Source organism: Columba livia, chromosome 2 (assembly GCF_036013475.1).
Source record: "Columba livia isolate bColLiv1 breed racing homer chromosome 2, bColLiv1.pat.W.v2, whole genome shotgun sequence".
NCBI classification, from domain to species: Eukaryota; Metazoa; Chordata; class Aves; order Columbiformes; family Columbidae; genus Columba; species Columba livia.
The window spans coordinates 147763889-147776975 of NC_088603.1; the positions used below are offsets into that span (position 1 = coordinate 147763889).

The 13087-nt window shown below is 54.3% G+C and overlaps 1 protein-coding gene across 1 annotated transcript in view; it reads right to left on the reverse strand.

Annotated features, from left to right (window-relative positions):
* The window catches only part of EXT1 (exostosin glycosyltransferase 1), a 181166-nt gene extending 176522 nt beyond the window's left edge, over positions 1-4644 (reverse strand). Inside the window, exon 1 of the mRNA XM_065054302.1 lies at positions 3330-4644. Coding sequence (XP_064910374.1) covers positions 3330-4282 — 953 coding nt within the window. The 5' untranslated portion in view covers positions 4283-4644. The remainder of the gene's footprint in view (positions 1-3329) is intronic.
* Positions 4645-13087: the final 8443 nt, after the last annotated feature.

A 13087-nucleotide genomic window follows, 5' to 3' on the forward strand; every position in this document is an offset into this window, starting at 1 on the left:
AAATCCTACTGTGGAGGAATTCAGAAAGCCCAGCTTTAGTGCTGGGTGACAAAGCCCAACTTTGACAGTCAAGGGCACTGTAAAGAAACCAGAGCTTTTCTTTGTTTTCCTTTGTATCCTGTTTGCTAGTAGCCTAATCATGATAATGCAATTCATTTTAGTCTGCATCAGATTTATCTGCTGAGATGCATAACTGGGATGCAAATTAATTAGCTGTAACATACAGATTGATCTTTCAGTACAATTCAGGGAGAAAGAGTCAAATACGCACATGCCTGTCCCTCCTTCCCCCAAATGAAATAAGACACTCTACGGAGTTTCTACAGGTCAAGAAGTCACCTTTCTTGGCTTTTTCAGTCTCCTAGAGAGGAAACAACTCATCCTGTGGACAGGCGGACATTTTTTCAGACCTGACACCAAATGTTGCAACATAGACAAAACCCCATCACAACTAACTTGCAATGTGCATTAGCACCAATTATAACACAACCCAACCACTCTGTTAACATGCGATTATCATGTTTTAAAATCTGGTCACCTAATCTACCCAGCTTGGCAAGGCCTCCACCCAGAGACTATCATTCATGTTTTGCCCTGGCAAGGACTGGTATTTTGGGGCCAGCTCTCCATGACCAGGGCACTCAGCCTCCTGTTTGTCTTCTGAAGTGAAATACTGTAAGCATCACAGCAGAGGACAGGAAAACCGGCACAGAAGAGCGCAATGTGCAACTTTGACAACTCTACATGGATACACAAACACACATATCTTAGAGAGTGCATTTTTATCCTTTTTGATTAAAACCTTGAGGATGCACTGTTAAAACTCCAAGCCCAAAAAGCGCCACGAGAGCTCCTCTGCACGCAGTTTTCAAGGCCCAGCTGTATTTAGAGACATTTCTTTGCCAAGCCTCATTCATGACGGGATGTCGCTTTAGGTGGGGTGAGTAGCAGAGTCCCTCCTACAGCTTTCACACCTGGGCTGCACTTCAGCACAGAAGCCTTGAACTGACACTGCCCTGGGGACGTGACCTTGTCAGATTTTATGAAGGGAGGGAGCGCCAGGCGTGGTCGGTGTTTGCAGGGGAGAGGCGGGGAAGGCCGGCGGCCGGCCGAGCCGGGAGAGCAGCAGATGGCATCCTTCGCTGCGAATCGGCGCAGGAGCACGAAGGGGCAGCGGCTCTGGCAGGTGCGCTCGCTCGGATGAGATGCCGGGCTGAGGAGCTTCAGCATTTGCAGTCGTTTGCCAGAGCGACCTCATGCATCTCAGTGGCCTGACCACAGATTCTGCCTGTCTCAATTCTCGAAGTAATTTTATTTTCTTGTAATAAAATTTTTATCTTCCTGTCTTTAACAGTAGTGTTGCAACAAATGCTGAAGTCCCCATACACCACCCCAGATATGGCCACATCTTAGCAGCAAGTATGTTTTTTGTATGAATAGCATGCCTTACCACTTGGGTTCATGCTTCCGTATCCCCTGAGGGTTGTTATGTACACCACTTGCTACAAAATAAGCATCAAATACACTTCAGGAGGGGCAGAACTTATGGGGAGAGGTCTACCTTTTATTGGACCAAATGGCAGAGCTGTAAAAAAACTGAATATAGCCCTCCTCCCATTAAACCATGGGCAGGTATATTTGTTTTTATGACAACTCGACAGTGCACATGCAGCAGAAGGCAGCAAATAACCAGGACTTTTCCTATCTGTAAATTAGCTCCAGTTGCTGAGATCCAAGTGAAGAAACAGCAGTCTGCAAGGCTACAGTTGCCAGGTCTCCCTTCTTCCCTCCCAAGAAATATTGCCCAAAGGACTTTACAAGCCAAAGGGACTCCTAGGTCACAAATAACATGAGCTGAGCTTAGTATCTCTACTGCTCATTTGGTACTGTCGCTGTATCGCTTCCACGTGTGCATCATCTCACCACTTGCACATCACTTTTCTGAAAGGGAATGGGATTGAAAGTCCAGCAAGTATTTGCATTGCTGTCTTCTCCCCCTCAGCAGCACATTTACAGTAACCGGAGGGCGAGCAGAGTTCATCCCGGCACACACAGGCTTCCCAGCGTTGCGGTGCTGACCCTCCCGGTCTGTCCCAACCCCCTGTGGCTAGTTTCGGTGGTGAAACAGGCAGCTAGCTGGAAATTTTGATCAGCATTAATGCCACCGTAGTTTCTTCATGACTGCTCTCCAGGAGCGTTTTTCCACCCACGTTCCTCTGTGCATCGCAAACCCTTCCAGCCACTGGCAGCTCTCTGTGCAGCTCCACTGCACGCTACTAACCCAGCGCTACACGGCCGGTCTGCTTTAATCCAGCCTCTATCTCCTGCTACACGGGAAACCCATGCGAAAAACTTCGTATATAGACACCCGCAGCAAACATAGCGGTGGTCGGCATTTAAATGAACTAATCATTTGCAAACAGCTTAGTCAGCATCGCGGTCCTGGGGGTAATTCCCAGGACGCGATTTTCCCGGCAGCTATGTATACAATCCTGAAAAGCAGACTGGAAGACAAGGGTAGCACCACAGTGACACAAAATTTGGCTAGACAGTGACACTAACAACAAATAAAAATAAAAATGGGGGAAAGCCAGGAAACCCAGCATTCACAGAAAACACATGCTGTGCTCGCGCTGTGGGTGCATCTTCTCGCATGTAAAAATCAGAAACAGGACATGAACACAGCCAGCGTTTCCTTTTTCCTCTATTCTTTACTATGCTGTACCAGTTTGAACCGAGAGAAAAAAGACGGCAAGTTACTGCCTTGTCTGTGGAGATACAGACACTGGCCAGACACCAGGCAGTGCAGTGCATCCCAGAAACCACCCTCAGCGACTGACCCACCAGAGAAGCCGGGCTCAGGAACGCACTGAAGAGGGCTGAGGACTCGCACAAACTTTGTCTCGGGGCAGGGAAGGCACGGGGCATCGACCAGCGGGATGAAGGGCAGTGCCAGATGCCAGAGCATCCTCCAGCAGCACCTTCACCACTCGCCATGTTTCCAAAGCCAAAGGGCTGCTGATGGAGGTCACCGGTCCCCGGGGCGAGCAACGCCACAGCTGCAGGACGCTGCGCTGCCCTTCAATCCCTCCCGCCGGCTCCCACAGCCAAGGCAGCACCGAGCCAGCCAGCAGCCTCGCAGGTGACCGGAGGAGTGACCAAACCACCTGAAGGAGAGACCACGACTTTCTCCTGGCCCGTGAGCATCTGCCAGCGCCTTGGCTCACATCTGCTCACAGCTGCCCGGTAGCCAGGGCCGCCCTGCAGAGCCGGGCATGCTGCTGTGCCCCTGGGGACACAGGCACGGGGACGGGGCACCACTCACTTACTTTTCGTATTCAGCGTTGTCTCGATCGCAGCGCGAATCCTTGTGCTTTTGCCAGTCTTTGCCATGCTTGCAGGTGGTCAGGAGGACAACATCCTCTCCGTTATGGACGTGATATAAGGCATTCCTGGTGTCTGACCCTATCCCCGTCAGGTACCTTTTCCCCTTGAATACCAACATGTACTTCCTGAGAGGAGGGATGGTGTTAAACCTCAAAAATCCCTTCTCCCCTCCTGTCCTAGGATGATCCTTAGAAAAGAGCGGGATAGAAACGTCAAAGTTGGGTCTGAAGTTTTCAGTACTGATGCTGGCTTTGGCCAGCATGGCCTGGCCGATGTCGAACCCCACATCCTCCGTGTAGTCGGGCCAGGTGCCAGAGTATAAATTAAAAATCAGGTGGTTTCTGCCGTTGTTCCACAAGTGGAGGCTCTGCACCTTGGAGCGGAGGTTGTGCACGTACTGGGGGGAGAGCTGGTCCCGGTCCAGCGTGTCCAGGCTGAGGACGAAGAGGCAGGCCTGCCCGGGGTCGGAGGTGTAGAAGCGGGAGCCCTCGATGGCGGCCAGGACGTTCTGGTAGCTCTCGGCGATCTTCTCCCCCTTCTGCTGCGGGTACACGTAGACCTTGAAGCCGTTTTTCCGGCACTGGGCGAAGTCGAAGCAGGACTCCATGCGGCAGCGGCGCCCGCGGTACAGGCCGGCGCTGGCGTCCCGCCGCTGCCGGGGGGAGACGCGCCCGCCGCCGCCCTCGGGGCCCGGCCGCTCGGCGGGCGCGAAGGGCCGCAGGGCGTCGGGGAAGCGGGGCCAGGGCCGCTCGGCGCCGGGGCGCGGGGGCGGGCCATGCCGGCTACCGGGCGCGGGGTGCCGGGCCGCCCGCAGCCGCACGCCTCCCAGGTAGAGCAGCAGGGCGAGACAGGTGCCGGCGGAGAGCAGCGTCAGGTAGCGTTTTTTGGCCTGCATGTGTCCGGCGGGGGTCCGGGGGGCTGCGGAGGAAGGCGGGGGCGGCCCGAGCTCGCCGGGCGCCGCTCTCAGCTCCGCTCCGCCATCTTCCCGCCGGCGAGCGCTTCAAACTCTCTTCGCCCACCTCCGCTCGGCGCCGTTCCCCAAGCCGCCGGCCGGGGCCGCGCATGTGGGCGACCGCCGCAACTTTCTCCCCGCCGGTGTCTCAGGGGCGGCGGGCGGCGGCGGGCCGGCGGCGGCCCGGCGGGGCGCCCCGCATGCACTCAGGGGCCGGCCCCCCGCGCGGGGCGGGCACCGGGGCAGCCCCGCTCCCGCCTTCCCGCCGCTGCCTGCCCTCTCCTCCGCCACGCTCCCGCCCGCCCCTCCCCTCCCCTCCCCGCGCCGCCAGCCCCGCCCGGCTCGGCCCGGCCCAGCCCAGCCCGGCCCCGCCGGCTCACAGCCCGCGGCCGCCGCGCCGCAGCCTGACGAAGCCCTGCATCGCCCGGCGCCCCCCGGCCGGCCCCGGCGCCGCTCGCTCCTCGCCGCGCTCCCGCTGAATGGCCCCCGGGACGGGACGGAGCGGCGGCGGCGGCGAGGACCCTCCTCCCTCCCCCCGCCTCCTCCTCGCCCCTCCCCCGTTCCCCGCCTCCCCCGGGCCGCCGCAGCAGCGCCCGCCGGGCCCGCGCCGCCCGCCCCGCCCTGCCCGGCCCTGCCCGCCCGCCCGCGGGCTGCGACCCCGCTCACCCGGCCCCCCGCGCGCCGCCCCCGCCCCGGCCCCGCCGCGCTGACCTCATCCAGCCACGCAGCCCCGCGCCCCCATTGGCGGGCGTCACGTCCGGGGGGGCGGGGCTTCCGCTGCACCCATTCATAACCTGGCGGGAGGGGGACGCCGGTGCTGCCGCCGGGACGGGCGGGGGGGGGTTGTGCGGGTACCATCGGACTCCTGCCCGGTAGCATGGGTGCCGGTGGGCTCCGATATCCCCTGGGCTGAGACCCGGTGCGGCCCAGCGCCTGGGGGTCCTGCTTCGTCCCCGGCCCGGCCTGGCTCAGACCGCTCAGATCTGCCGCCCCCCGCCCGGGGCAGCCGGCAGTCCCCGCCCGGGGCAGCCCGGTTCGGCCCGGCGTTCTGCCCGCGATGTCGCCGCCGCTGCTGCCCCCTGCTGAGCGCGGCGCCGCAATGGTGGAGCCGCCCCGGGGCACGGCTGGCCTGGGTGCGTACGGGGGGAACGGACTCAGCTACCCAGAAACGTGGTTGAGATCCGAAAAAGAGCAGTTACGCGGCAGCTGGGAACAGCGTCCTTTGTGGTGCGGGCAGGGCCGGCAGCCGTGGCCGCCCTCGCTGTCTTCCCTTCTGGACGGTGGGGAAGGCAGAAGAGAAGAGAGGATGCGGCTGTGCTGCCAGCCCGGGGGCTGCTGTGAAACGGGGCGCCCAGCGGTCCCCACCTTCACCAGCTCCCCGTGCGCCGCGGCCGGGGGTGCTCCTGGGCTGGCAGGTGCTGCCGAGACGCTGATGAAACGACGGGGCTGTGGGAGCTGCCTGGGCACCCAGCCGTCCCTGCAGCTACACGTTTGTGCCTAATCTGACTTTGGCGCTCAATTCCATCACCAGCAGCCCGGGTTACTGGGCAGAGCCTCCTCTCTCAGGCAAGCTGGTCTGCGTGGCAAACCCAGAGCAGGGCCCGGCTGGACGGGCAGCGGGGGCGCAGCTGGGAGCCCCGGCTTGCTCTGGCACGTGTGGCGCTGGAAGGGGTGGTCACACCGGGGCGGGTGTACGTGTTTCAGTCCTGCTATCTCAGCAAATGATAGCAGGGAAATTGAACGGGACAGGCTTCAAGCTGGTTGCCCAAAATCTTGGGCAACAAGAAAACATCCTGTGCTAAAGCCTCTGCCAGTGTGCTTTCCCTGCTGCTCATATCCAGTGTTAAATCTGTAACACATTCACTTTCCCCAGGTTGCAATCTCACCTCCCACCCTGCTGCTGCCAAGGCCAGAGGTGTCACAGCAGTTGAGGTATGGAATCTCCGTCTTGACCAAAAGATTCTCCATCCTCATGCTTTTTCGTGCCCATCCCATGAGTGAGCTGCTGCTCCTCTCATGTCCCCTCCTCTTTCTTCTCCCTCTGTTTCTGTGGAGTTGAGGAGGAATCTAAGGATAAGGTGTGAAGACAGTGTGTCTCCTGAACAAAAGAGGTGAGAGCCTACCAGGGAAGGGTGCGTTACTGACAGTAAATGACATTCAATCTTGAAGCTAGAGCCAAGAGAACACAATTCCCTTCTAAGATAATTTTATTGTGGGGAGGACTGTTGGAGAAAGGAGGACAGGGCTTGAGGCAGAAGAAATGAGTGTGGAAGAATAACAAGTTGATTCGGAAATGAAAGTCATATTTATGGCTGGGCTAGATTTGAGGCCAGGGAACAGAAATTTTGGCCACTGACCTGATAGCGGAGAAGCAGGGTTAAATATTAATGCATTAATTAACCCTGTAATCCTTTCCTGAAACACTTGTCACAGCCCACATACCAAAACTGGGATACTGTTCAAGAAAAAAGAGGTCAGCTTCTTGAAAGGTGAACCAAGGCTGCTCACAGAGGCACCTTCTGTCAGGCACAGGAAGGTGGAATCCCATTACTGTCTGCAAATTAAGCCTCTGGGGAATGGTTTCAAACATAAAAGGAAGCCTGTGAGCTCTGCTGCCTGTGCCAAGGACAGGAGCTGTTGTGAGGAGATTTTGAGGCTGGGGTGCTGGTGAGCCCACAGCACAAAAGCGCTGCTCACCGCGATGGAGGGTGCAGGAGGGAAGTGGAAGCTGTTGGGTTTCCAGCTGAACTGCCCTGCACTTGAAGTACCCATGCTACTGCCCGCCTCACAGCAGCAGTGAATGCTTGAACATTAAAATATTTCGATCTGGACAAAGTCAGTCACGGTGTCCTTTTGGAGCACAGAGAAATAAACCTCTGCAGATCACCGCTACTAGGCTTTATCCATAGGACTCCTGAGTTGTGGTATGATTGCTCTGGGAAGACATGTGTGTGCCCCTAACCAGGGGGAGAGGGGCTGCGGTGATCAGTTACCTTTTTGAAGACTGCCTTTCTAAAGCAGCTATCAGCCACTCTTTGTAATTTTTCTGTATAACAGAATGAAATCAGCCTGTCTCCAGCCCGTTTTGTCGCTGCCGCTAGGCCCTGTTGGCAGCACAGCAGGCAGGAACCAGGCAGACTGCCCTCACCTGCCACCAGGGAGCTCTTTGCAGCCCGGGCAGGCACTGGAGGCAGAGCACTCCAGAAATGGAAGCCTACCTTCCACTGGAGTAATAAATCTGCCTGCATCTGCTACCAGGCAGGTGGATGGTGGAGCACAGACCAGCGTACAATAGAAATTCTGCTGGGAGAAAAGGAAGAATCACTGGTGAAAGGGTATTTCAGTGTGTCCATGCAGCAGATACACAGGCCACAACCTCCAGGTTTGCTCTGGCCACTGGTTCCTGCTATGGGTCTAAAAGCTTGAAGGTGGCTTTTGACCGTGGTCCATTACCCTTTGCACTCTTCCAAATAATTTATATCTTCATATGGCTGGCAGTTGTCTGGGAATCTGTCCAAACCCTCAAATGAAAGGCCAGGAGATGGAATCGGTTTTCTATTTCTGGCTTTGCAACTTAAAACCTGTCCAATCTGTGGCGAGTCACTTGAGGCCAGATTCTTAAAGAGGTGGATTAGTGTGGACTCATCTTTTTGGGTCTTTCTCTTGGTGTCCAGCTATATCTTTGGGTGCCTCTGAAACTTAATTCCTGTTCCCGCTGCCACCGAACTCTGGAGGAGCACAAAGTCCATGGTTCCTTCCACATTTATATGCAAAAAATTCCTTATTGCCTTGCACACTTGCATGCACATTAGTTTTGATGCTGTTCAGTAATGTCTTTGACTGACCCACCAGGCATTAGATGTTTTTCTAACACCTTTGCCTGCAGGGTTCAGTCCTGAACCTCAAAACATGCTTCTTGGCTTGAAATCCACACAAAACACAAGAGAAAATACCATCACATGCTCACCTGTCCCTAACGACCCTTTTTTTTTAATCCAGTAACTCTGTACTTAAAGCGTTTGCCCAAGTAGGAGACCCGGAATCGCCCTTGTGGCTTCCAGGAGAGCATCTTCCCAGGGTGGGTGGAGTGGGACTCCCCTCCTGGGACCACCTGGGGTAATCACTCTGTTAGGTTACCTGTGTGCCTCAGATTTCCAGACAAATGGGGTTGATAATGCTTTCCTGGATAAAAGGACAACACAAGACCTGATTTACCACCATTATCAAGTGTGTCATGTTCCTAGGGAGAAAAACAGCATAAAAATGCAGTGCAGCTAAGATGTTTGGAAGGGCTTGGCGACAGGCACATGTGCAGTTAAAAAATGTTACACCGTTGCCTAATTAGCTCAAACCACGATTCTTTGTGCCATGGACGTGGTTTTCCATGGCTGTGCGCAGCAATGATTTCCAAAGAATTAAGCAAAAACTTGCAGAGCGGGTGGCCTGAAGCTCCAGGCTTGGCTCTATATTTAGAAGCCTAAATGAAGACAGCCCAGTTTCTGCAGATGCTGAGAGTACCTGCAGATCCCACTTGGATTTGGGTGATTATACGCAGATCGAAGAGTGAAGCTTTTTGCAGAAGTTGTCACCTGAAGGCCGTTGGAGAGGAACCATCTCCCTTGTGATGTTTGCCAACGTTCTGGTGGGAGCCGAGAAGGTCCCCAAGAGGCAAAAATCAGTGCTCTCCTTTTATTCAATAGTTGACAGTGCTGAGTTAAACTTTGGAAAGCATTTTCTGAGGTCCACACCCCAGTCTGGAAAGAAAAGTCTGGCTTACAAACTGTCTCTGCCTTCAAATAGCCCTTGCCCAGGGTTGTGTTGCTTTATCAAAAACAAAAGAAAGGGGGAAGAAAGGAGGGAAAGGCAGAACAGACTTTCAAATCATTGTCTGTGGAGTAGTAATGCTGAGTTAAAATTATGCCTCAGCTTGGAGCAAATTAAAGTGATCTTTGCTCCACAAATTAATACTAACACTGTGGTTGTTTATCATGTCTTAATAATATCACATGGGAATAAAAATATCAACTCTTATCCATTCAAATAGCTGAGATGTAACTGTTTGAGCTTCGGCACCACAACAGCTGTTTCTCATGTCCTCGGAAATAATTGGTTGTTACAGAGGCTATTTAAATGTGACAAAATCACTGCGGTTTTATAATTAGTTTATTTTGAAGGAAAAACATGACTGCCCTTTGCTAGGAAGGTGAGGGTTCCAGGTGGGATGGAAGGATAGCAGTGTAGGCACCTGATTTACTGTGACATTAAACAGATAGTAAAATCAGAGGCTGATAAATATTAAGATCTTAATCTCACTGTAGAGGTCTGCTGGGGGACAGCCAGAGAAAAATAAGGCTTTGCCTGAAACTCGCTGTAGAGTTGCAACCCCGTCATGCTGCATTATGGAGCGGGATGGCTGTGCTGAGAGGGTATAAATACGAACAGCTGCCTGACAGTAGCATTGTATGAGATTCATTAGAAGACTTAGGCACTCTGCAGCTATTTTTAGTGCATAAATTCATAAAAGTCTCTGAGTGCAGCCTAATGTGGAAACACCTAAAATCCACAAGCATCTAGTGTGGTGGGACCAGAAAAGCTTCCTGGCTGCCTGAACACCTGCTCTCAGATGTGACCAGCGCTGCAGATGGCTCTGGAGCCACCAGTGGCAAGGTCCCTGGCTCACAGCTGGCTCCCCATCTGCAGGGCAGGTGGCCTGGATCCCCACCTGGGTTTAACTTTTCCCATTGGGAAGAGCCTTGGCCAGCGGCTGCTCTGGGTTTTGCAGCAGCCTGCTGGGCAGGAGGGTCAGCAAAGAGGGAGCGGGACGTGGGACAGGGGACAAGGGGGGTGAGAGGGTGGCCTGGCAGTGGGTGGCTGCCTGCCAGGAGCCCTGCAGAGGTGCTGTGATGGGGGTTAAATCTACACTGCCGGTTTTGGGAAAGAGCTGGCAAACACCGCTCACTTGGCGAGTGAGTTTGTGGCCGGGAATCCCCAGGGAGGTGAAAGGGCAGCGTTTAGGGACTGCGTGTGGCATGACCTTGTCCTTGGTATTTCATAAGGGCTTTTTTAATTACTGCTCTGCCTGCTGCTTCGCCTTGTGAGTGTGTGGGTTTTGCTGGCCGTTCCCTCCCCTCCTAGGCTGGATGGGGACCCCATGATGGCTTGTGCCCCCTGCCAGGTGTCTGCTCACAGCCAGCCAGACTCCGGCCCATAGTGTCACTGGGGCAAAGTGTTGGCTCAAAGCACTCCTCTGAAACAAGCCACGGCGCTCTTTCCCCCAGCGCCTGCTTTCTCTGCGGGCTGCGTAATCAGAGCTGTTTCACAGCAAAGACGCGCTGGCGGAGGGAGCCATAGATCTTAGGTGGGTGCTCTCCCCAAGAGCACCGGCAGTCTTAGAGCCTATTTATTGGTGCTTCTTCCTTTGAGGAGTAATAACTTCCAGATTTACTCCCTTTCTAACTGAGCATCTTTCAAAGTGGGTGTAGAACATTTAAATAGCTTCTGTGGAGGTGGGATGAGAAATTGCTCTTATTCCGTAGTCTGCAATCAGCACCAAACAAGCACTTTTCCCCGCTGCACACACAAACAGGCAAGCATCTGCCGGCAGCCTCAGCACTTTAGATCTGATTTTCTGCTCGCTGGTGTAAGACATGAGGAATTCCACTGACATCAACAGAATTTCAACAGTGTAGGTTTTATTTTATTTTATTTTTAATCTGGTTACATCTCCATATTTTATTTTTATTTTTTTTACCCCAGGGACTCCTCAGTGGTGGCAAATCCCCACCGTGGTGCCTGGGCAGCGCACACCCACTGCACCCCTTGCTGCCCAGCAGAGCTGGGCCGTGGCCTGGTCCTGCACAGCCCTTCACCTGGGTTTTGGAAGGGTCAGGGAACAGCTCTGTGTCCCACTTCCTCCCGGACAGCCACCCATGTCCTCCTGCACCAGAGAGGAGCTTGCAGCATCCCTGGGGGCTGCGGGTGTCCCCCCTGGGACATCTGAAGTTGGGCTCTTCGCTTTGCCAGCTCACCTGTGGGAACGGCCTCAAATCTGAGGGCTGATCCCGTTGGCAGAACAGACCCAGTGAAGAGTAAATGTAAAGAGTGCAAAGCTCCAAACTCATCCCTGCTGGGATGGAGCAGAAATGTGGTGGGGTGAGAAGAATACATAGAAGCCCCCGGCCTTCAGAGGTGGTGGAGTGAGAGGAGAGCCAGCCTCTGGTGGCATCCAAAGGGAGTCCCTGGCTGTATCAAATGGAGGTGTAGCCACTCACCCCAGAAAACCCCAACAAAAGTTTGGGTCCCTGCTGAGTCAGTTCTGTAGCTGGCCATGCGCGGTATTTTGGTGCACCTCATTTTTTTTCTTTTGGTGTAAACATGGGTGGCAATCTGATTAGCTTATGATTCACAATTTGGCTAATGTCCCTACTTCCCCCAGTCCCCACCTGTTCAAATAACTATTACTGCAATGTAGGCTGTTAACTTGAAATAACTTTTCCAACCCCTTTTGTAAATGAGCTCTTGAAGCTGCTGTAAGTCTCATCCATGGGTAGAAGCTGTAATAATTAAATGCTTTTAAAACCAACTCAGCCTGGTGCAAAACTCTACATGTGCATTTAGGAAGAAACGAGTTCACTTTGAGCTGTTTCTAATCAACCAACACCATGATCAGACATGCTGTTCTGGGAGAGCCTGGTTTCCAGCCCCTGCTGCTGGGTGTTAATTCTTGCCAAAGGCTGTGCCCCCCCCAGCTCTGCCACACAGAAACCCTGCTCCTCACCCCGTGCTGACGGCAGGAGCCAGGTGAGCAAACCCTCCCCTTCAAGGAATCACAGCCGATCTGGGATGTTGTGCCGGAGTGGGGTGAGGAGAGGCTGCTCCCCACAGTTTTGGTGCCAGACCCCAGCAGAGCGGAGGGAAACCCTGCACGAGCAGCTGTGGGGGGTCGAGGCTGGTAACTTGGGACAGCTCAGCCACTGTCACATCAGTGAGCGTGACTCTGACTCCCTCAGCATTGCGGTTAAACCAACTTGAGTCACACCGGTGGCACCATGTGCCCTTTGCCCCAATTTAAACAGATCAGTCAAGCTCAGGGCAGCTTCCCCAAAAGGCCTAAATTATGTAAGCAATACAGTAAAATTAAAAAAAAAAAAAAAAAGGAAAAAATGAGATACTATACTGAACTCACCAGAGGATTGATTCATTCTGTTCCCTAATTGGCCAAGATCTTGCAACGGAAGGGTTGGATAATTTTGAAGCAGACGTGCATTTCAGCCTCTGTGCTTACACCCTCGTGAAGACCCTGAGGCAAGTCCTGATCTCGCCCAACCCTCTTCTGACCACACGTTCCTCTGCATTCACCTGCCTTGTTCCCTGCACAACCCTCAGCTGCTGCCTGCGTGCATTGTAGTGTGTTTAGCTCTCGCTTCCTCCATTGCAACAGATGTCCAATCCTTCTCCTGTAAATCCACCCTTCTCCAGAGGCAGGTTGGCAGTTTGGGGGTTGCATACAGCGCCCTGTGCCGTGGGCAGGATGCAGAGCCCCTGGGCCTCCCAAAACCAGCACAGAGGCAGCGGGGAAAGGAGCGGTTGTGTGACTGCGCTGCTGCAGTCGGGATCCAGGTTTTGCACCAGGGGAGGTAGATGCTTTGCCTGTGGGTAAAAGCAGTAGGTTCACCAAGGAAGTGCCTCTCCATAGGTGGTGTGCTATTTTTACCTTTGGCAAACAGCATTAATATAATACATCAAAGC